Here is a 24626-nt window from a genome sequence, read left to right as displayed (position 1 = left end):
CACAGTCTCTCATTGGGACTTCTAAATAGTGATGAAGTAAAAGCATTTCACTTTACAGATTTCTCTTGCATGTGACTAAGTCTTGCACAGTACTATACATCTGTTAACATGCATCAAATCTACTTCAGAATGGAATTTGCTGCTTGTGCCTCTTTCTATTGACAAGTGCGATGTGTTGCACTTCAGTAGGACCAACCAGGGTAGGTCGTGCACAGTGAGCGGTAGAGCACTGAGGAGTGTGGTGGAACAGAGGGATCCTGGAATCCAGGTCCATAATTCCTTGAGAATGGTATCACAGGTAGATAGGGTCATAAAGAAAGCTTTTGGCACAAAGGGGCTTGCTTTGCTGTTGTTGGTTGTGTGGTTCTGCTGAGCATTGTGGGTATGCTATGCTGACACTGGAATGTGTGGCAACACTTGCAGGCTGCCCCCAGCACATATGTAGGTGTGGTTGCCGTGGATGCAAATGACGCATTTCACTGCACGTTTCGATGTAGTGCATGTGATAAGCAAATCTGAATCTGGCCATGGGGAGCTGGGGATTTGGTGCTAATGGACATTTTCAACAGCTAATGTCACAAATCTGTGCTGGTGGGAGAGGGGGGAGTTGCAGAAACAAAGGTATAGATTCCATCTGATGAAATTGCGAGGAAAGTAGGCAAATGGTGCATGCAATACCAAACTATTCCCTAGTTTAATTAGTTTAACACAATTTCATGAAGTGACTCTTCCTGTGCTGCACCAATAAGGCAGCAGAGATGACCAAAACATAGAAACTCACAGGAATACTTCTCTTGACTAAGTGTAATCAGTTAGACCAACAGAAAGTTCTGAAAGCCATCCATTTCACATCAGATTCTAGAGGAGTCAAGTCTTTAAATAAAAAGCCATTGTCCCAGAACACTGTCTCATGATTGCAATCAAACCAAAACTCAGTAAGGGCAGAAGTTAAAAAGCTTTTTATAACATTGTTCCAAAACAGAACATACCTAACTAGTTCTAGTTACTTTCACATACAATATTTTCATTGCTTTTAATTAAAAAAATCACACTACAATGTCATTACAGAATATATTTTTCATTACAAAGGAAATATTCCCCATCCATTATACGGAACAGCCAGCACAGGAACCCATGAACTTCTGCACTATTCTTGCTCTCTTTTTACACACACACACACACACTTTTCTTATTGTAATTTCCAGTTTTTTTTTGGTATTGCTCTACACTGTTGCCACAAATCAACAAACTTCACGACATAGGTCACAGTGATAATAAACCTGATTCTGCACGGAATCTCAGTGCAAACTTTAATGCTCCAAAGTGCTTCACAGCAAAGAGTCTGAAGGGTCTCCAATCGTACATGGAAAAACTCAAATCAAGTCTCCCATTAATGTCCATAGAGTACTCATTATCAGCAACAAATAGAGGTATGGAGATTTTTAAAAATCTGACTTTCTTCATCCATACCCAATCCACCCTCCCTAATAAATCTTCCATTTAGTGTTCTTTGTTTGGCCCCTCATACCATACAATACCATTCATTTCCTCATACAATAACTCTATATTTAAAACTTCACTCCCCTTCCTTCCACAAAACCCACCTATTCTTGACCCCAACCAGCCTCTGGCTCTTTCTCCAAGTGCTTCATCTGTATCCCCAGGTTTCAAGTTCCACTCTCTGCAGGAACCGTTTCCCCACATTCATTCCATCAAAGGCCTGAAGAAATTTTACTTCATGTTTTTGTGTACAAATACCAAGGAAAGAGGTGATAGTCAAATACATGCAAGTTGAAAGAGCATGTTTTCTTTCAAAACATGTTTTTGTATTTTTTTGTTTGATAATCTTCTAGCTCCTGGGGACACAACTGGCCACATCTATGGTTATTGTTTTCCCACTTGTAGATTTAAAGTTCTGATGAAGGGTCTCAGCCCGAAACTTGTGTTAAAGATTTGAAGCGTTACTGGCTGTTGTTAATCAAATACTAAGTGTTACAAGAAGTCATAGTGCAAATCCTGAAATAATACTGCAATGTCCCAGAAACATAATCCAACGACCAGAGATTTCAGAATAATTTTAGAGAGTGGATCTATCATAATGGAGAGCAGCTATGAGGTATGGGAGACCTTTTAATGCATTTCAAAGAATTGTAGGAATCATCTTGGGTCCCCTTCCTTCATTTCAATCAAACATCAAACTCTTAATCCAGAAGTGCTGTTGAAAATTTAACTGTCCTTTGAACTTGAGATGGTTCCAATATCAAATCCAGCTTTTCACAGTAAGGGTCAGGGCTATGTCCTCAAACAGGTGACACCGATGCCTCTGATTCCTCTCTCATCCCTACCTAACCCTCCTGTGTACTGTGGTAAACTATGTGTATACCTGTCTGGACACATCCCTCTGCTGACTGCTCCTGTGGCTCCTCCCACAGACCCCTGTATAAAGGCGATTGGAGGCACTGCTCCTCCTTCAGTCTCCAAGATGTCGTGGTCACGTTTGCAGCTAATAAAAGCCTATCTTTTGCCTCCCGTCTCCGAGAGTTATTGATGGTGCATCATGTACTCCATGTAAAGGGGAACACTACAGCACCGTTTCACTAGAATTCAAATCTGCAGCGACCCTCAGTGGAACACTTTCCACTCTCAATACACCCTGGTAAGAAAGACACAATTACAGATGGCAGATAGATTGTCAACAGAATGAAATCACATCCCTTTAAAATCCCATAGCAGAGAGAGTTTTCCAGACCACATCTATTTTTTCTGCTGCTGGACTTGTTGCTGCAAGTACTCAAACTGGTTTTGAACCTGCAGGAGTTTCATCTTTTTCCACGGGTTCCTCGTCTGCTGCCAGCTGAAGCTCAGGTCGTCCCGCAGGAGCTGAAGGTATTCCTCGGCACTCTGCTTATCCCGGTTCACTGCATTCCGCACAATGTTCTTCAGGGTCAGCGTCCAGTGCGTGGAATCATGCGACCCTTCTGTGATGGACACCAGGACGTTCACTCCTTCTGGGTCCCGTCTGAGCGCCTGTAGCTTCTCCTTTTCACAGGTGCTGAGCTCATTTAAGTAAAGGCTAGAGAAAAAAAAGACTGATGAGGTACTGACTCACTGAAATTCAAAGCAAATTTATTATCCAAGTACATATATGTCACATTATACTACCCTGAGATTCATTTTCTTGCAGGCATTCACAGTAGAATAAAGAAATACAATAGAATCAATTGAAAACTACACAGAAACAAAGACCGACAATCAATGTATAAAAGACAGGCTTTACAAATATTTTAAAAATAATAGTAAGTAAATCATACTGAGAACATGAGTTGTAAAATCCTTGAAAATGAGTCCATAGGTTGTGGAATCAGTTCAGTGTTGTGGGGAGTGACATTGTCCCCACTGGTTCAGGAGCCTGATGGTTGTAGACTAATAACTGTTCCTGAATCTGGTGGTGTGCTACCCAAGGTTCTTGTATCTCCTTCCTGATTGCAGCAAGAGGAAAGCATGGAACACAGAAAATCACACCAATGAAGAAAACAGAGATACATGAGGCTTTACAGCAGATGATCAAATGCAAGGGCAAATGTTCTGGTGGCCATTTTAAAGGAGCAGGGAAGTCAGGGATATCTTTAACGTAGAACATTGCAGCACAGTACCCTTCTTTGCACTACAGCTTCAATCTTGCTAGAGGACATCTCTCAACCTCCTGACCCTGAGTTTGATAATTAAACCATCTCAAGATCAAAGGACGGTTAGACTTTCAGCAGGACAGCATATGAATTATTTGATGGTTCATCAAAATTAAGGAATCGAAAGTAAGGTATGTACGCAGCTTTTACAATTCTTTGAAATGCAGAAAAGGACTTCCATACCACAAGGTTCCACTCTCCAAGATTAGTTTGAAATCTCTGGGGATTGGATTAAGCTACTTGGACTTTGCTGAGGAAAACCTTGGAGGAAAATCATTGGGCACTTCATCTTTTGTGTGTTCAGCTTGTTAATTAAAATATTATATAAATATATTGGAGAATGAGAAAATGTTAAATAGATGGCAAAGAGCAAGTCTGGAGGACCTGAAATAAAATCTCCAGGTTAAAAGGTTGGCAGTATTTTGTAGGGACCAGAAAGCATGAGTATTCATGGGGGGAGAATGAAAATTTGGATTTCTGTTCTGATGCCATTAGGAAGTGTGAAGGAATTTGGATATTTGAGGATTGTATGGCTGTTTAAATAGTTCATCGTGGCTACTTTGGGGTATGAATGAAATGGTGGGCAAAACCCCAACTCTTAGACACTTATACCACGGGGCATTGTAACTGCAAAGATATAGCATTTACCAATGAAATAACAACCCCATTTACAGAGGACACAGAATACACAAGAATTCAGACTTGTGATCCTGGGAACAAAAGGGTTAACATATAATGGTTCTGCGGTTGTACTCACTGGAGTTGAGAAGAATGAAAGGGGATCTTAGTGAAATCTCTTGAATTTTGAAAGGCCTAGATAGAGTGGATGTGGAGAGGATGTTTCCTATAGTGGTGGAGTCTAGGACCAGAGGACACAGATAGAGTGGATGTGGAGAGGATGTTTCCTATAGTGGAGGAGTCTAGGACTAGAGGACACAGAGCGGATGTGGAGTGGATGTTTCCTATAGTGGGGGAGTCTAGGACCAGAGGACACAGATAGAGTGGATGTGGAGAGGATGTTTCCTATAGTGGGGGAGTCTAGGACCAGAGGACACAGAGTGGACGTGGAGAGGATGTTTCCTATAGTGGGGGAGTCTAGGACCAGAGGACACAGATAGAGTGGATGTGGAGTGGATGTTTCCTATAGAGGGGGAGTCTAGGACTAGAGGACACAGAGCGGATGTGGAGTGGATGTTTCCTATAGTGGGGGGAGTCTAGGACCAGAGGACACAGATAGAGTGGATGCGGAGAGGATGTTTCCTATAGTGGGGGAGTCTAGGACCAGAGGACACAGAGTGGACGTGGAGAGGATGTTTCCTATAGTGGGGGAGTCTAGGACCAGAGGACACAGATAGAGTGGATGTGGAGTGGATGTTTCCTATAGTGGGGGGAGTCTAGGACCAGAGGACACAGATAGAGTGGATGCGGAGAGGATGTTTCCTATAGTGGGGGAGTCTAGGACCAGAAGGCACAACCTCAGAATAGAGGGAGATCCATTTAGAACGGAGATGAGAAGGAATTTCTTTAGCCAGAGAGTGGTGAATATGTGGAATTTATTGCCACAGATGGCCATGAAGACCAAGTCATTGGGTATACTTAAAATGGAGGTTGATAGATTCTTAATTACTAAGAGCATTAAAAGTTACGGGGAAAAGTTTGGAGAATGGGGCTGAGAGAGAAAAATCAATTAGCTATGACTGAATGGCAGAGCAGTCTCAATAGGATGAATGGCTTAATTCTGTTGCTATGTCTTGTGGTTTACAGTCATCACTGGTACAGAACTGATAACATTTAAAAAACTCACTGACTAGAAACTATTGCCTTCTCTCAATTGCCTTCGGGAAGGTGATGGTGAGTTGCCTTCTTGAATCTCTACAGTCTGCTCTTACAGTACCACAATATTAAACACCCTGAAAACATTAAACTGGGAAAGTAAGATAGCAAGGCACAGAACTTATTCACCTAAAGGACATTCACAGTCCATGAATAAGTTGAAACTGAGTAAAGATTAAAAAAGATTGGGGACAATGAGGGAGAAGGTGTGAAAATGAATCAACATGGGGTTTGAGATGGTGGGACGATGGAGTTGAGGGACGTGGTGTGGAGATGGGGGAAGCATTGAAACATAGTGCGAGGGCGAGTTGATAAGACTGAAGGTGTAGTGAAAAGATGGGTCCAGTCCCTGATCAAAGACAAGTTTGTTGCACCCAGTGTTTTGTGTTCTTGAAAAAGACCCGACTTATTTTCAGTTCTGCTGTCTCACTCGGTGAAGCCACAAACAGATACCCAGGGTGAGAAGGGTGACACTTGTTAACCGCAATCGCCTGCTTCAGTTTCAGATTTCCACTATCTGCAGCTTTTAAAAAAGATACCAATAAAAGAAATGACAAAGTCAGAGTTGGGAAATTCAAGAACAGAGATATCTTGGGGGAGATGAAGATAATAATGTGTATCGTGCAGCTGCTGTTAAAGCAACAACAGCATATTGCAATATATTTTAATGTAATATATATTTGTCATTGTAATTCACAGTATATTTTATGTATTGCACTGTACTGCTGCTGCAAAACAACACATTTCATGACATATGCCACTGATAATAAAGTTAATTCTGATTCTGGGATCCTTAGTATTCCTAAAAAACAGTGTATAAAAGCAAGGAAGTTATGCTCAGCTACAACATAATGGTTAGATGTCACATGGGAATGACACTTTATGATCTGTCAAAGGAATGGACACAAGTGAACAAGACACACAAAACAATTTGGGGTCTTGGCCTAAAATGTCAACTGCTTATTTCTCTCTCCATCGATGCTGCCCGACATTTCGGGCTGAAACCCTTCATCAGGACTGGTAAGGAGAGGGAAGAAGCCAGAATAAGAAGGTAGGTGGAGAAGGAGTACCGGTAGTACAAACTGGTTAAACCAGGCGAGGGGGAGTGGATGGGATGAAGTCAGAAGCTGGGAGGTGATAGATGGAAAAGATAAAGGGCTAAAGGAGGAGGAATCAGAGAGGAGAGTGGACAGTGGACCATGGGAGAAAGGGAAGGAGGAGAGGAACCGGAGGGTGGTGATGCAGTGCTTGCTCTCTTTAGACCAGAGAGATTGTAAGGAAACTTCGGAAAAGGTTTCAGTCGCAGAAGGATTGATAACCAGAGGCCAGATTAATAAAGGCTGGCAAAAAAATGTTACAGGAGAGATGCAGAACAAAAGAGTCACACAATGAGCTGCTGTGATCTGGAATGGGTTGTTTGAAAGGGTTGTGAAAACAAATTTAATAGGGAAAAGTAAATTATAAGGTTTTGGGAGGGTATTTAATAAGCAAATAAAAAATATCTTAGTATTGAGCAGGACCAATTTAATGGATCTCTTAAGGAGCTGGTAGAGGCATGCCAGGGCCAAAACCCCCTTCTCAACTGCTTTATTCTTGGATTCTATGAAGATAAATGGCAAGCATTGACACTACTCACTGAACTTTTTCCAGCGTTGGATGTTCTTTGACCATCTCCACAAGGGCCACTGCACCATCATCAGTGATGAGATTATAGGCGAGGTTAATCTCCTTTAGATTTGTGTTATCCTTGATGTATGGCATAAGGATTCCCAGACCATCGTCACCAAGTGACGTATGAAACAAAGAGAAATGGGAAATAGAACGATTCTGAGTGATGGAAGTTCCAATACTGTTAATCGCAGCCTCTGACAATATGTTGTGACAAAGCCTGAGGGTTAAACAAAGATCACAAGCTTATAGTCCTGGAAAAAAATCTGAGATTATTTTCCTCGATGAGGACATGTAATTATTCTCCAGACAACAGTTATTCAGCTTTTGAAAATCGGCCAGCTCCATTACGGGCATGAGCCTCCCCACCATCGAGGACATCTTCTAAATGTGCCTCAAGAAGGTTGCAGCCATCATCAAGGACCTCCACCACCCAGGATATGCCTTCCTCTTGTTACTACCAGAGAGGAGGTACAGGAGCCTAAAGACACACACTCATTGTTTTAGGAACAACTTCTTCCCCACAACCGTCAGATTTCTGAACTGTCCATGGACACTACCTCACAATTCCTCTTTTGTACTATTTATCTTTTTTATTTTTATTGTAGTTTGTTTTTTTAATGACTTGCACTGGACTGGTGCCACAAAACAATAAATTTCTTTACATACATGAAGTCAGCATCAATAAACAATTCAGATTCTGAACTACGGAAGTCATCTTAATCCAGTGATAACCTCCCCTGTAAGAGTGATCACTCTCTGCACTAGGAATCACTGTTTAGGTGCATCCAGATTCTACAAAAGTGCCCCACAATTTCCCATCCATCAGTGATGGAAGGGGAGCTTCACTACTGGATTGAGGGTGGGAGCTGGTCATGTTTTCTAAGGGCATCACTGAATTGTACAAGAATAGGATGTAAGACTGGTTCCCATGTAACTTGGCATTCAAAAAAATGACTGAGGGAAGAGGAAAGGGCCCGGTCCCTAATCATCCTCTCAATCCCATGCTCTTAACCTGTCCTCCTCCTCCTGCTTCCCTATTTCCCTCCCTGCCCTTCACCATGTATTGCCCCTCCTGAGCCCACTCCTTCATTTAGTGTTTCCCTGCATGAAAAAGAGCCAAAAAAGAAAAAAAACCTCTGCAAAACACTCCAAACACAAGAAATTGAGTCCCCTTTAGAAGATTTTCAGGATGAACACAAAAAAAAAACCCAAATTCCAATCTAACACTCATTTACTTGGGCACATATTGATCATATGATCTATAAACCAATATTAATAACAGTAGTTAACTCAGCGGGGCAGGAGGATGCATGCTCTGTAATTTTTCTTGTTTCTATGTAAATAATAAGTGCAGGGTTCTCAGATTATTAACTGTAATGTTAACTGCATATATAAAATGGCTTCTTTGTATGCAACTGATTTGGTAATGCTCTGTTTAGTTGAAATGTTTGGATTATAATTATTGATAACGGAGGAACTAACGGTTCCTATAGTTATATTAAAAGCAAGAGGATAGTGAGGGATAAAATTGGTCCCTTAGAGAATCAGGGTGGTCAGCTATGTGTGGAGCTGAGGGAGATGGGAGAGATTTTGAATGATTCTTCTCTTCGGTATTCACTAAGGAGAAGGATATTGAATTGTGTAAGGTGTGGGAAACAAGTAAGGAAGTTATGGAACCTATGACAATCAAAGAGGTGGAAGTACTGGTGCTTTAAAGAAATTTAAAAGTGGATAAATCTCTGGGTCCTGACAGGATATTCCCCAGGGCCTTGAGGGAAGTTTGTGTAGAGATAGCAGGAGCTCTGACGTAGATCTTTCAGATGTCATTAGAAACGGGGATTGTGCCGGAGGATTGGCGTATTGCTCATGTGGTTCCATTGTTTAAAAAGGGTTCTAGAAGTAAGCCTAGCAATTATAGACCTGTCAGTTTGACATCAGTGGTGGGTAAATTAATGGAAAGTATTCTTAGAGATAGTATTTATAATTATCTGGATAGACAGGATCTGATTAGGAGTAGCCAGCATGGATTTGTGCGTGGAAGGTCATGTTTGACAAACCTTATTGAATTTTTTGAAGAAGTTACGAGGAATGTTGACGAAGGTAAGGCAGTGGATGTAGTCTATATGGACTTCAGCAAGGCCTTTGACAAAGTTCCACATGGAAGGTTAGTTAAGAAGGTTCAGTCATTAGGTATTAATGCTGGAGTAATAAAATGGATTCAACAGTGGCTAGATGGGAGATGCCAGAGAGTAGTGGTGGATAACTGTTTATCGGGATGGAGGCCGGTGACTAGCAGGGTGCCTCAGGGATCTGTTTTGGGCCCAATGTTGTTTGTAATATACATAAATGATCTGGATGATGGGGTGGTAAATTGGATTAGTAAGTATGCCGATGATACTAAGGTAGGAGGTGTTGTGGATAATGAGGTGTGTTTTCAAAGCTTGCAGGGAGATTTATGCCGGTTAGAAGAATGGGCTGAACGTTGTCAGATGGAGTTTACTGCTGAGAAGTGTGAGGTTCTACATTTTGACAGGAATAATCCAAATAGAACATACAGGGTAAATGGTAGGGCATTGAGGAATGCAGTGGAACAGAGAGATCTAGGAATAACAGTGCATAGTTCCCTGAAGGTGGAGATTCATGTAGATAGGGTGGTGAAGAAGGCTTTTGGAACACTGGCCTTTATAAATCAGAGCACTGAGTACAGAAGTTGGGATGTAATGTTAAAATTGTACAAGGCATTGGTAAGGCCAAATTTGGAATATTGTGTACAGTTCTGGTCACCAAATTATAGGAAAGATATCAATAAATTAGAGAGAGTGCAGACGATTTACTAGGATGTTACCTGGGTTTCAGCACTTAAGTTACAGAGAAAGGTTGAACAAGTTAGGTCTCTATTCATTGGAGCGTAGAAGGTTGAGGGGGGATTTGATCGAGGTATTTAAAATGTTGAGAGGGATAGATAGAGTTGACGTGAATAGACTGTTTCCATTGAGAGTAGGGGCGATTCAAACGAGAGGACATGATTTGAGAGTTAGGGGGCAAAAGTTTAAGGGGAACATGAGGGGGTATTTCTTTACTCAGAGAGCGATAGCTGTGTGGAATGAGCTTCCTGTAGAAGTAGTAGAGGCCAGTTCAGTTGTGTCATTTAAGGTAAAATTGGATAGGTATATGGACAGGAAAGGAGTGGAGGGTTATGGGCTGAGTGCGGGTAGGTGGGACTAGGTGAGATTAAGAGTTCGGCACGGACTAGGAGGGCCGAGATGGCCTGTTTCCGTGCTGTGATTGTTATATGGTTATAACCACGGGAAGCGATGTTGTTCTATCTGTACGTGTGGGAACCTGGAGTCAGTGCGCGGGGTTTTCGGGACGAGAACCGAAGAGGAAGGACGTGCTGGACACGCTCTGGTTGACCACCGAGGTTGGTCCCAGGCGGCGGGTCGAGGAGGTCAGAGAAGATCGAATGGTAGACAGACGGCTTTGGTAATTGATCTTCAACGGTTGTGCATGAACTGATTGAACTCTGATAAGTATTGGCGCCCTTTTCTTTCTTTTTATATTGTATCACTAGTAATTACTTAGCTCCAGGAAGATTTATAAAGAGTAATCTGTAAAACGTACATTGTGTGCTGTCTGATATTGTGTGTGCGAGTTTGTACCAGTGTGCATTACACAGCATCCACACAAATGGGAGACACGGTTTGGCAGGTGGACGGATTTTCCCCTAGACAAACACAAGCCAATAGCCCTAAGCGTTACATAAGTATTCTTTTAAGGCAATGAAGCCCTTGAAAATTAAAATTACAGTCTTAGTCAATTTAATGTATTCTTTCCCAGAAGGAGACCATCATTTGTAAAATCAGAATTACAGCTAATGTGTAACCACCCTCGAAGGTACTTTTAGAATTTTGTCCCAATAGTGGCAAGTACAATAATAGGTGCCCAAATGAGGGTGCACGAATTGGAAGGGGATGTTGGAAGTGGAGATACTTCCATCCACCTGCTGCCCTCATTTCTAAGGTGGTGAGTTTGGGAGCTGCTGCTGAACAAGTCGCTGCAGTGCTTCTTGGAGACAAACCTCAACACAGCCACAATGCATCAGGGCAGACATGATGGGCTGAATGGCCTAATACTTCTGTGTCTTGTGGTCGAGCAAGAGGTCAACTTGGAATATCATAGAGCATATATGTCAAACTCAAGGCCCGCGGTGGAATTATCTTTGGCCCGCGAGATAATATCTAATTACTATTAAAGCTGGCCCCAGTAATCGAAGCGCCTATGGCGTATGATATGGCTAATGCTGAGTTTATTCAGGTACCAGGTTTTCAGGGTTTTTAGTGTTTATTCGGCAGTCTTCTTCATAAGAAACGGAATTTGTAAAGTGAAACACTTTGTAGTTATAGCAGAGACTGAGACACATGAGAGCAGGCTGAAAAAACGGAGGTAACGAAAGCTGCGTTCGCACGCGTCCGACTGATCCGGCCTGCATGAAGCTGCATTTTGCTCAATCTGGCCCGTGACCTAAAATGAGTTTGACACCCCTGAAGACAAACAACTTGCATCACAAAAGGCAAATGAGTCAGATTTGGCTTAACAAAGATCTAGCCTTACCACAGATTTTCTATTGCACAATTTGGATCCTGTAATAGATTGCTAATCTCCTTCCAGGCACCAATCTCCAAATTGTTAAACTGCAAGCTGCAAAGAAAAACAAATTAACTTTAATACAGTAATTAAATTACACTTTCAATAAACAAAACCAAAAGATTGTAATCAGATTGGAGAGAGAAAGAGGGTGTGCTCACAGTCCATCGAATATTTGCCAAAGGCATTGATTCTTGTTAATTCTCTAACCAATTGGTAATGGGAGCGCAGGCAAATCTATTTTGGAAGATAAATGAGCCAGGGAGGTCAGCCTAACTGTTTAATATACAGCTCTGCAGTAAAAATGATCATTTTAGAAGTACTCAGCAACTCAGACAGAATCTTCAGAGAAACAGGTGATATTGCAGGTTTATGGCCCCTCACCTGCTCTATGCAACTCTTTTTGCATGCAGTTTTTGCAAGGTTGAAACTGAGCAAGCACATCTTTGCGATCTTCACCTGCCGTGGCAGCATTCACTTTTGTTTCCTTCCATCACACAGATTCCAGTTGAATGTACCAGTGCCATAGTGGACTCTGAAGAATCTGTGGTCAGTAACAGAATTCAAGCCCCACTCCAGGAACTAGACATAATCTAGACCTGACCTCCCAAGGAGTATGGAGTAAAGCAGAGCTTCCATCTTGCAGGTGTTAAACCGAGGCCCCTTTTCTGCTCTCATCATTCCCAGAATACTGTTGTTAGGGATCAATAAAGTGTTGTTGCTACAACTTCATGCAACTGGCTGCAGTGTTTCCTACACTGGCCACATTTCAAATGTACTATATTAGCCATAAAACACTGGAGCATATTAAAGGGGTGATAGAAAAGCACATTCTCTCTATATTGGGCATATCATTATTTACAGGAAGCCAGGGAAATCTACTTGAACAAGATTTAATACTCTATACAAGCATATTCTGTGCCGTTGTATTTTTACTAATATTCTGTATGTGCGAGGACTGGGCCTCGAAGCTGCGGTTGCCTGGCAGGTGTTGGGGCCGGTCGACAGATGATACGTCCTGCTGAGATGTTTCAGCCTGATACATCGACTGTTCACTCTTTTCCACAGATGCTGCCTGACCTGCTGAGTTCCTCCAACATTTTGTGTGTGTTACCTGAATTTCCTGTATATGCAGGTTTTCTCCTGTTAGCAACAGATGATCTCGGTGGGCTGGGGGTCCGGACTATATACATGCATATTCGGCCTCGTTGTACTTAACTGATATTCTAAATGGGTTTGTGGACTTGTATGTGTGAGGACTGGGCATCAGGCTGCTGGAGGGTGTGGGTGGGGGGGGGGGGGGTGTTGGGACTTTTATTCCATGAATGTGTTCTTGTCTGTGACTGTCAGTAATGTGCTTTGCACCTTGGAATAGTCTCATTTGGCTGTATTCATGAGTATTCACGTACAGCTGAATGACAATTAAACTTGAATTGAATTGTCAAAAATTTGGCACTTGTGGTCCCAATCCCTGACTCTACAAAACTGTAGTGTGATTGCATGTTTTTTTCTGTACGAAGCCAACGTCTTGACCTACTCTAGCAAAGACCGAGAACGAAATGAACCAAGAGACGTCTCAGCAGAGAGTGTGCATACTTTTCCTTAAGTTACCGAAGAACTGCACTGGATATAGATCCTCAACACACTATTTCAATCGATATTCCCAGGAAAAGTAGAAAGGGTTAGAGTGGACTGAAAAAGAGAAAGAGGGGAATAAAACAAAAACAAAATAGAAAATGCTGGAAGACAAAGCTCTGCAGGTCAGGCCGCATCTGTGGAGAGAGCCAGAGATTTAACTTATCAGGTTAACGATCTTCCACCAATTCTGACTTCGACTCCGTTTTATGTTTTACTTTTCCAAAGATGAAAAAAAATTGGAAAACTTACTTTAAATTCTTGCATCTGCGAAGAATTGGGTGGAGGATTTTTATGTGGTCTCCTGACAAGTTGCAGAGGCTCAAGTCCATCATCTCAATTAGATGGTTCGATGTATTCATAACTGATACAATCACGATGCACTTTAATAAAGTCATCTTAACTTGAGATAAATTCAAACTATTTAAGGTTCTGCTGATCTCCCCAGAAAAAGCATCATTCTGCAGCTCGTACAGGAAAATAAGGAGGTCCATGAGCTCTGAAGGAGCCATTTGCTGATTGACAGTGCTGCTGAGATGCTTCTTCAAGTTATTTGCTATTTCACGCACGGTTACATTCTTTATCGTACACCCAAGCTGATTTAGGAGGGAGCGATTCTCCTGAGCTAGTAAACCAGCCATGAAAGTTGGGAAGAGCTCAAAGCACTGAGCATCCATTTTTCCACCACTTTCCCTCTCTCCAAGAATGCTATCATTTATTTGTTCCAAAACATCGCTGTTGAACTCATCATCTTGCCTGAACATTTCAAAGATTATGGTGTTAGCAATTGCCTTCTTGCTCTTCCAATTGATCTTTCCAAAGATCCGTGGGAAAATATTTACGAGCCTTACAAAAGCCAGAATTCTGAATGGCAGCAGTTTGGAGACAATGGACAAAATTGCAGTCACATCTTCACTGGCTTTTCCAATGGTTTCAGACACCATGTTTCCAACTTGCTCTAAGACGGTTTTCTTCTCACCCAAGACAACATACAGAGCAGCCAAGTACTCTTGCATCGCAGGTATGGTGAACTTGAGAAGGGGTTCACAGCTAGATTGAGCAATGGGAGACATGAAAAAGCCCAGCATATCAATCTGAAATGTAGTGACCTGATTCAACTCTTCCTCTGACATGGCATCCAATCCAAAGCATCTCTGCAGGTCCTCTTCGCTGAAAACTGAAGTCTTCTTTTCTATCCCCTCATAGGCAAGCTTGCCGACCGTTTTGGCAATGTAGCGCACAATTGACATGCTTTGCTGATTGCTGCAGTCTAGAATTTCACCCCCAAAATTGAATCTCAGGAAGTTGGTATAGATGCCAGTCAGTGTCTGAACAGGCATGTTCGCAGTGGTAAAGTGGAGGAAATGCAGCGTGACACAGATCAGCCAGCAATAGGATGGTAAAAAGCAGCCTGCTGTGATCTGGCTTTGTCTTTCCATATTCTTATAGAGCATCATCAGCAAATCTTCATTGGTTTTACCGTCCTGAGACACTTCCAGCCTGTTCCTGAAGTACAGATACTGCTGTGCAACATCACTGAAACCACAGATACGGGTGTACTTGTCTACATACTTGGTTGGGATCGAATGCAAGACTGAAGGACGCGTTGTGACCAGGATGCTGGCATCTGGGAGCATGTATTTGCGAAGCAGGTTGACGAGCAAGTTGCCAGGTGGTAGGGGCTCATTTGGATCATTACAAAGTCTGTTCTTTAAGAGGCGAAAGTCAAGTTTAAGCTGCTCCAGACCATTGAAAATAAAGAGGATGTTCCCTGCTTTTCCTGACCCAATTTGAGGGGCAATCGATTTCAGCTGAGTATACTTCTGACAGATCAACTTGTTCAGAGAAATGGACTGATTCTGTGAGGACAAATCTTCACAGGAGAATGGGAGGATCAGATCAAACTCATTTAACTCACCGTCACACCAGTCCAAGACAAGCCTCTTAACCACTGTTGCCTTCCCCATTCCCACCATCCCAAACAAAACTACATTCTTTACCGGAGACTCAATAGACCCAGATGAGAACACTTTATTGAGCTTTATGATCTTGGATTCTTTGGGTTCAATGTGACTGTAGATTCCGAGTCTTGCTGTGAGTTCTCTGTTCTCTTCAGGAGAGCTTTCAACAATCACTGGCTCTATGTGCCAGTTTTCCACTGAAAATAAGCCAAACTGCTTTTCCTCACTGGGCAGAAAACCAAACCAAGCTTTCAGTCGCTTTCTGTGCTCTTCAATGGGATCTGCTGAAACAGACAGAATTTGGCTTGGTAAGGATTCTTCATTTAAATCTCAATTCAAGAGCCCCGCATTAAACACATTTAGAGCACAAAGAACAGACCATAAAAGGAGGCCATTTAGTTCATTGTGTCCTACTAACCCATACGCCTTTTGGAATGTGGGGAGAAACTGGAACACCTGGAGGAGGCCCACGGTCATGGGGGGAAACATACAAACTCCTTACAGTCAACAGCAGAATTGAAACCAGGATGTTGGTGTTGTAATACTGGTACACTGAGCACTACACTACTGGGCCGCCCCATGACTGTGCATGCCTTCCATCCACGCAGATCTTTTCATTGTGCCAGTACAGTGAGGTGGTTCAAGGGAAAAGCAAAAACACAGTGCAGAATAAAATGTTATAGTTACAGAGAAGGTGTACTGCAGGCAGACAATAAGGTACAAGGCTCTGATGAGGTAGATTGTGAGGTCTCGAGTCCATCTTGTTATAGAAGGGGATCATTGAAAGGTCTCATAACAGAAGGATCAGGTGATTGAGTTTAATCCCGCTTGCTAGCTCAGTGTTTTGGCTTGCATGCCACCAAGTACACATCCACACACATTTCGAAAAGTGGTGAGGGTTTCTGCCCCCAACACTTGAGCTTCAGACCCCCAACCACTCTTTGGTTCTAAAAACCTTTCAGTTCCTCTCTTTATCCTTCTATTATTTGTTTCATAGTTAATGACCTCCTCTAAAAGCCATAAGACCTACCTGTTCATTGTTTCTTAGCCTCTCTTTGGTACACCTCAGTTAAGCTCACACTGTTTTACTTGTAATGAATTTGAAAACTGCACATAATCCTTTAATTTACAGTTAACGGTGGTCATGCTCATCATTGAGTCTGTAGTCCTTTCCAATCCTCAAACCCTTTCCTCTTGTGCAACCCCTCCCCCTTTACACTACAAGTGGGACTCAGTCTTGCAGCTGCCGAGGTCTTGAACTCCGAAGCTGAGGTTGTGGTCTTGGGAACAGAGGACACAAGCCTCTCCAGCTCTTTCTCGTCTCCTTAAGATGCTCTACACAGACTTCGCTTTGAAGCATGGCTTTAGTCAACTCTTAAATGTCTAATTCTTGGCTCTGCCAATTTTGGTCTGATAATGTCCACGTCACATTCAAGGGAGGGTTTGCAACATTAAAGGAATAACAGAAATCCGATGTCTTGCAAGCAGTCCTACCTTGAGCAGAGCTGGTGCTAAGTGCCCTGCACTGGTGGTGTGCACATTGGTAATGCTGCGCGGATCCAGGCCTTCCAATGGTGGAGGGATTTCTGGATGAAAAAGGAAAGGAGAAAGGAGAGTTTTTCTTTGACTGCTGGTGGTATGGATAAGTAGCTCCTCCATCACAACAATCTAAATGAAGTGGCCTGGAGATGATTTGGAGCACATACCATAAATACAACGCCCTACAGTAGATTGGACAGTACTGTGACATGCCCAAGTGCCTATCATCCTTCATGGCTGCAGGGCAATTGTAATGGAACATTTTTGTAACTTAGCTGCTGCTTGGGATTGAGAGACTGGTTTTCGCTTTGGTTCTGAGGTGCAGATAAGACTGATAAAGCCATAAGACACAGGAGCAGAATTTAGTCATTCACCCCATTGAGTCTGCTCCACCATTTGATCATGGCCGATTTATTTTCCCCTCTCAACACCATTCTCCTGCCTTCTCTCCATAACTTAGATACCCTTTCTATTTAATCACCTATCAATCTTTGTCTTAAATATATCCAATGACTTGGCCTTCAAAGCCAAATGTGGAAATCAATTCCACAGATTTGCCACCCTCTGGCTGAAGAAATTCAGCATCTCTGTTCTAATGTGATGTCCTTTATTGTGAGGCTGTGCCCTCTGGACCTAGATATCCCAGCCGTGATCAAATGGGGGAGTAGACTCAATGGGCCGAATGGCCTAATTCTGCTCCTACATCTTATGGACTTTTTTTGTTTAAATATATAGATGGTGGTGGTGTCTCCCATCATAATTATTAAGGCAACAGAGGAAAGTGGAAGGGGATTTGGGTGGATATCACAGGAATGACTAGATGGGCTGAATAGCTCACTTCTATACAATGTAGTTGTCCTTCTGGGCTGTGAGAGGCACACGGAGATCTAGTATTCTGCCAAATAAAACCATAAGATACAAGAGCAGAATTAGACCATTTGGCCCATCGAGTCAGCTCCGCCATTTCATCATGGCTGATCTATTTTCCCTCTCAGCCCCAATCTCCTGCCTTCTCCCCATATCCCTTCATGCCCTGACCAATCAAGAATCTATCAACCTCTGCCTGAAATATACCCAATGAATTGGCCTCCACAGCCACCTGTGGTAATAAATTCAACAGATTCACCACTCTTTGGCTAAAGAAATTCCTCATCTTCATTCTAAAAGGACGCCCCTCTATTCCGAAGCTGTGTCCTCTGTCTTAAAATCCCTCACCATAGGAAACAACCTTTCCACGTCCACTCTACTGAGGCCTTTCAACAGTCAGTAGGTTTCAATGAGGTCACCCATCATTCTTCTGAGTTCCAGTGAGTACAGGCCCAGAGTCATCAAATGCTCTTATGCTATATATCCTTATAGGACATGCCTTTCAATCCCAGAATCGATTTTGTGAACCTCCTTTGAATCCTCTCCAGTTTCAGAATGTCCTTTCTAAGGGCCCAAAACTGCTCTCAATACTCCAAGTGAGGCCTCACCAGGGCTTTATAAAGCCTCAATATATTTGCTTTCATATTCCAGTTCTCTTGAAATGAATGCTGACATCACATTTGCCTTCCTCACCACTGACTCAACCTGCAAATTAACCTTTAGGGGAATCCTGCATGGGGACTCCAAAGTCCCTTTGAACATCAGATTTTTGAACTTTCTCTCCGCTTAGAAAATAGTCTATGCTTTCATTTCTTCTACCAAAGTACATGACCATACACTTCCCGACACTGTCACTTCTTTGCCCATTCTCTAAACCTGTCTAAGTCCTTCTGTAGGCTCTCAACTTCCTCCAAACTACCTGTCCCTCCACCTATCTTCATATCATATGCAAACTTTACAACAAAGCCATCAATTCCATCATCCAAATCATTGACATATAATGTAAAAAGAATCAGTCCCAACACTGATCCCCATGGAATGCCACTAGTCACCGGCAGCCAAACAGAAAAGGCTCCCTTTATTCCCACTCTTTGCCTCCCTCAAAATGATGCCAAGCAGCCACTTCTGAACTCTTGCACGCAAGATGGCAGACTCAAAATCTGAACTCACAAGTTCCCAGCGATCGCAAAGATAATCTGCTTCACGTTTGGCAGTGGCCCATGCTGAAACCTTCCAGATGTTGTCCTGCATGCACCTGGTGAGAAGCCAAATGAATCAATAGCAGAAACCGAGGTAAGCAAATGCACTAAGTGAATTTGAAGAATGCTCAGAATACAGTAGTTCCAGAATAACTTCCGTGTGACCAGGAATCCATCAAATACTCCTGATCTCAAGCCTTACAGCTAGTTCTTATGAAAATACTTCCAGACTTATTGAAATATCTGGATTCCCTGCAGTTCCCTGCAAGCTGTCTCAATCAACAGTCACTGGATTCAGTACACAGTTCCCAATGCATCACACACACTTTGTTTTCACCTCATGTGACCACTCATCTCAATTCATAAAAACCACAGCTTCCCTTTTTCATATAGCTGATGTAATTCGCCTCAGTTACAGTGACACTTCATGGTTAACACATTGGTTAAAATGAGAACCTGATTGGAATAGTTATGCCTCACTTAATAGTAATTGCCTATATTTATTGTTCTTTCTTTCAGACTCAATTCACAAAGAGTGGATACATTCTCCACATGTCAATATATATTGGTAAATCAGTTTATTATCATCACATATGCTAAAGTATGGTGAAAAACTCTTTCTCCAGTGTTTTCTATCTTCTGCTTGATGGGAGGAGGGTAGAAGAAAGAATGTCAAGAGTCAGGAGAGGAGGTGTCTTAGTTATGCTGGCTGCCTCACTCAGGCAACAAGAAGTGCAGATAGAGTCCATGGAGAAGAGGCTGGTTGCCATGTCAACAACTCTCTGCTGTTTCTTGCGGTTTCGGGCAGAGCAGTTGCCACACAAAGCTGTGATGCATCTGGTGCATCGATAAAAATTATTGAAGGTCAAAGGCCATATGCTACATTTTGTTAACCTCCTGAGAAAGTAGAGGCATTGGTGAGCTATCTTGGCCTCTTTACTTTGTAACAAACTTCTCTGGAAGGGCTTTATGAAATCTTACATTAAAGTCACAGGCATTGCTGCCTGCTTAGAAATGGGTGACATTTTCAAACAAACAAGGTGAACTAAAATAAACTCTCAAACAGAAGAAAATCTACAGATGTTGGAAATCCAAAGCAACCCACACAAAATGCTGGAGGAATTCCAGCCAGGCAGCATCCATGGAAAAGAGTAAGCAATTGATATTTTGGGCCAAGACCCTACATCAGGACTGGAAATAAGATGGGAATTCAGAGTAACAAAGCAGCACAAGGTGGTAGGTGATAGGTGAAACTGGGAGAGGAGGAGGGGTTGAAGTAAAGAGCTGGGATGTTGAAAGAGGTAGAGAACTGGAGGAGGGCTGGAGCAGCACGGTCGGGTCAGACAACCCGGCAGAGCTACCCAACGACTTGGACACGTGCAACAACTTCAAAGATATTCCCAAGACCAGGGATGGATGGATGGATACCAGCCAGCTGGAGGATGGATGGATACCAGCCAGCTGGAGGATGGGATGGAACACTAGTTCGCTGAGGTTTGTTCAACGAAAACTATTCAAAATAGAGAGATAGATCTGGTGGGGTTTAGTGATAAGAGTGTTGACGTGGTAACTTGACATGTAGCATTTGTGAGGCACCAAATGAAAGAGCAGAATAAATTAGACTGCAATCAGAAACAAGAGATTCTGCAGATACTGGAAATCCAGAGCAAAACACAAAATGCTGGAGGAACTCAGCAGGTCAGGCAGCATTTATGGAAGGGAATAAACAGTTGATATTTTGGGCCAAGGACCTTCCTTGACTCTTTATTTCCCTCCAGCATTTAGTGTTGCTCAAATGAGACCGTGGTGTGGAGGCAGACTGAACTGCAACATTCAAAGGAAATGGGTAATTAAATGAGGGGGGAAATTCCATGGCTTTCAGGAGAGGGCAGGGGAGTATTTGAGATTCACGTTTCAGGATTCAAGATCGTTTAATGTCATTTCTAGTACATAAGTCTAAAGGAGAAATGATTAATTATTACTCTGGATCTGATGTAGCACAAAGAAAACCACTAAGATAAAGAACATCTACTATATTACATGTTTACATTGATTATGTCCATAAAGTGACGCAAGGTATAGGAGTGTCTGTACGCAAGGTCACTCTGACAGGAAATGATAAAGTAGTGGTGCTTGGGGGTGTGGAAAAGTGGGTCAGTGGGTGGAAGTGTTGATCAGCGTTACTGCTTGGGGAAAGTAACTGATTTTGAGTTTGATGGTCCTGGTAACTACATCACTGCTCATGCATTGAGCTGGCACAGGCTCCAATGGGCCAAATGGTCTCCTTCCATTACCCTGTGGTCATGGGGCAGGGGGATGAGTGGAAATTGTGGAGAAGCAACTCCATGAAGGACTGTGTGAAGAAGTTATTTTTTTTTAAATCAGTGAAGATCAACGAGGATGATCGCCAACATGAAATGCCATTAAAGTGCTGGAGTTAAATGCTGTTATATGGCAGGTTCTGTGGATATCTGTACCATCTGGAATCAAGACATCAAGGTTCTCATGAAATGGCAACTGGATACAAGCTCAAATGGATACAGGTGTGAATGAGGCTTTCAGCAGCAGCAGTGAGGAGGTAGAAATGGAAGGACTAAAATTAAACAATTTATTAAAATATTTACTGGTTTACTATCACACAGCAAATGCGGCACATCAGCAGAATAGACCATCAACTACTACCATATCAGTGAAGCACTCTAATTTGCTATAAAGTGACAAAGTGTGGTTGATTGGTCTGATAGTGCACAATGCTAAAAGCTCAGGACTTACTAGTAAAAGGATTCATAAGAAAGCTTCCCATCCAGAGTTTCACTGAAGTCCATTTTATTCCAGTGAGTAAATGCTTCACACACTGCATTTTGTCTCTGCCAGACACACATTCACAGAACTCTCGCACTCCTGAAAGTGAGAATCAATTGACAAGATAAGCACACCTGTAAAAAGAATAAGACAGATTCACAATCAGCGTCAAAGTTCAAAGTAAATTTATTATCAAAATACGTGGATGTCACCATTTATTACCTTCAGATTTTATTTTCTTGCAGGCATTTACAGGAAAATAAAGAAATACCATAGAACCAATGAAAGCTACACACTAAGACTGACAAGTAACCAAACTGCAAAGGAAGACCAACCGTGCAAATACAAAAAAAAATAAGTAAATAAATAATACTGAGAACAAGAGTTGTAGAGTCTGTGTGTTCAGTGCTGCAGTGAGTCAAGTTGTCCACACTGGTTCCAAACCCTGATGGTTGAAGGGTAATAGTTAATTCACATTAGAAGGAGCTAAAATTCCACTTTCACACTAAAACTCTTCGGGACATCCGGTATGTGTGTTAAGCTAATTGAAATTTTGTGATCTAGGTGGTGGAAAGTGCACAAGACTGGATTGCATACAAGTCTCCATTGTAGATTGGCTCTCTCTTTCTCTCCCTCCCTCATGTTTTCCCAAGATTAACAAAAATACAACTCTTTCCAGAAATAACACTGTTATCAACATGCACCATCCAATCCAAATTAAATATTTAGTCAATGACTTGCAGCCTCCAGGAAATAATGTGCTACTTTAAACCACATTGATATAATAGTCAGTCTGAGGAACACAAGTAGCTTTGTGTCTTATAGTTACTGATTCCAGTACAGACAAAGCAACAGGTCTCTATCAATTTTTCATGAGGGAACAGAAATTCCTGCTGTGCACAGTCAGATGAAATAAAAAAGCACACAATGCCAACCATTCTTCTGAAAAACTATGGCAGGCGCCAATAATTTTCGAGGAAATGCTACTTTATCATTTGCGACGTTGAGTGGCAAGGATCAGTTCAGAATTCAAATCGGGGCCTAGAAATAAAATTACTTTGTTTTTTGGGAGGACTTGCTATAAACTGCATGTAGCTCATCGTCCATCTCTCTCTGCAAACCTAGAGCAGAAGTATCAATGTTCCTCAAGGGTAGATGATGTGTAAACTTCCAGGTATCATCTCAAGCACTGCTAAATTATTAATCCAGCAGCTTTGAGAAGAGGAAGGGTGTGCTTCAGATAAAACGTGCAACAAATCAACTTTTCTGGTTGAACTATTATGTTTAGCACTGGACGCCAAGACATTTGAATGGAGAATTATGCACTACCCTAGTTTGCAGTAAAGTCTAGAGCAAGTTTCTATGGAGAACGTTGCATCACTGGCAATTGAACATTGAGGAAGGAACACCGAGTTCCGTCTAGACTAACAATTTAAGCTATATTTAGCAGTAGTCTTGAATCTTCCACATCTACAGAGCTGAGAAATTTGATAACACTCTTTTTGCAAATGTTTAAATTATGCAGCACAATTTCTCACTAATAAATGAGAGAAATGACCAATTAATCTGCTTTGACCCAGTTTACTCCTTAAGTTACACACTGACACAAAATGGAGGAACACAGCAGATCAGGCAGCATCAATGGAGAGGAATAAACAGTTGACATTTTGGGCCAAAATCCTTTACCAAGATACTCAGGTCTTCAAGGGTCTCAGCCTAAGACATCAAATGTTTATTCCCTCCATGGTCCTCCAGCATTTTGTGTGTGTTACTCTGGATTTCCAGCATCTGCAGAATCCCTTCTGTTAACCTTTAAATTACCAAGGATATTGATGCACCATCAATAACTCACTCTGAGACGTAAAAGCGAGGTATCGGCTTTTATTGACTGGAAGAAGGAACAAGCAGTGAGTGACCACCATACTACATCCTGGAGACAGAGAGGCCGGGCTCAGACCTCCATCACCTTTATACAGGGGTCTGTGGGAGGAGCCACAGGAGCAGTCAGCAGGGGGCGTGTCCAGACAGGTATATGTAGTTCACCACAGATATGGAGAATTATCTGCTGTTTGAAGGGAGCACAGGATGTGCTTGAGCCCAGGTAACATATTTTTGGAACAATTTTCAGACCCCATCAAAAAAAATTCTGCAAGGTAAGTTCTTGCACACAGAAATTTAAGCAAACAGCTTAACTGAGATAATAATATCAAAGAGTACAGCACAGGGCTCATTTTGGAAATCTTGCCATTCAAGAACTACTATTGGGACAGGGTACTAAGTTCAGGATTTCCTGACAGTTTTTACCATATAGGTGTCATAGATATCGTGTGCTGTACCTGCAAAGCCAAGCTGCTTTCTCTTGCATTGAACTGATAAATGTGCAGTTGGGATCTGAGCCAAAGGTCCTTTCGGCAGCAGTGATACCTATCCTCCTGTACATGGATATGGACCACGAATAGCAATAACATCAAAACACCAGAGAAACCACCAATTTTGCCTCAAATCCTTTGCAGAATAAGTAACATCAGTGTCCGCTCCCAGACAAGTGTCCCCACCACTGATGGCCCAATTACACTCAGTCAGTTCTGTTGAGCAGATCTGAGGAATGAAACTCAAAGGTACAGTCCATTTCCACCTTGTAAGTTCCTTGACAAAAGGAGAGTTTTCATGCATAATAGGGCAGACAAAATGGAGGTATAGTGAGGAATCCAAACTCCCAATCATAAATGTCAAGACATCCTACATATATACTTCTCCGGTCAGAGTTGAAATCTCTCAGGAATTTATGT

The 24626-nt window shown here is 42.2% G+C and overlaps 1 protein-coding gene across 5 annotated transcripts in view; it reads right to left on the bottom strand.

Moving 5' to 3' along the window:
* Positions 1-942: 942 nt before the first annotated feature.
* nlrx1 (NLR family member X1) overlaps positions 943-24626 on the bottom strand; it is a 33696-nt gene continuing 10012 nt past the window's right edge. For 3 of the 5 annotated variants that reach the window (XM_073029955.1, XM_073029956.1, XM_073029957.1), the window contains exons 2-8: positions 21808-21971; positions 19007-19091; positions 16925-17016; positions 13722-15714; positions 11802-11888; positions 7156-7407; positions 943-3073 (exon numbers count right to left, since the gene is read on the bottom strand). In XM_073029955.1, coding sequence (XP_072886056.1) covers positions 2755-3073; positions 7156-7407; positions 11802-11888; positions 13722-15714; positions 16925-17016; positions 19007-19091; positions 21808-21895 — 2916 coding nt within the window. In that variant the 5' untranslated portion in view covers positions 21896-21971 and the 3' untranslated portion in view covers positions 943-2754. The remainder of the gene's footprint in view (positions 3074-7155; positions 7408-11801; positions 11889-13721; positions 15715-16924; positions 17017-19006; positions 19092-21807; positions 21972-24626) is intronic. The other 2 variants (XM_073029959.1, XM_073029958.1) reach the window with 2 other exon arrangements.

The sequence above is a fragment of the Hemitrygon akajei genome, chromosome 26, assembly GCF_048418815.1.
Source record: "Hemitrygon akajei chromosome 26, sHemAka1.3, whole genome shotgun sequence".
Classification (NCBI taxonomy): domain Eukaryota; kingdom Metazoa; phylum Chordata; class Chondrichthyes; order Myliobatiformes; family Dasyatidae; genus Hemitrygon; species Hemitrygon akajei.
The sequence above is the reverse complement of the archived record's forward strand: the minus strand, read 5'-3'. Positions and strand labels throughout refer to the sequence as shown.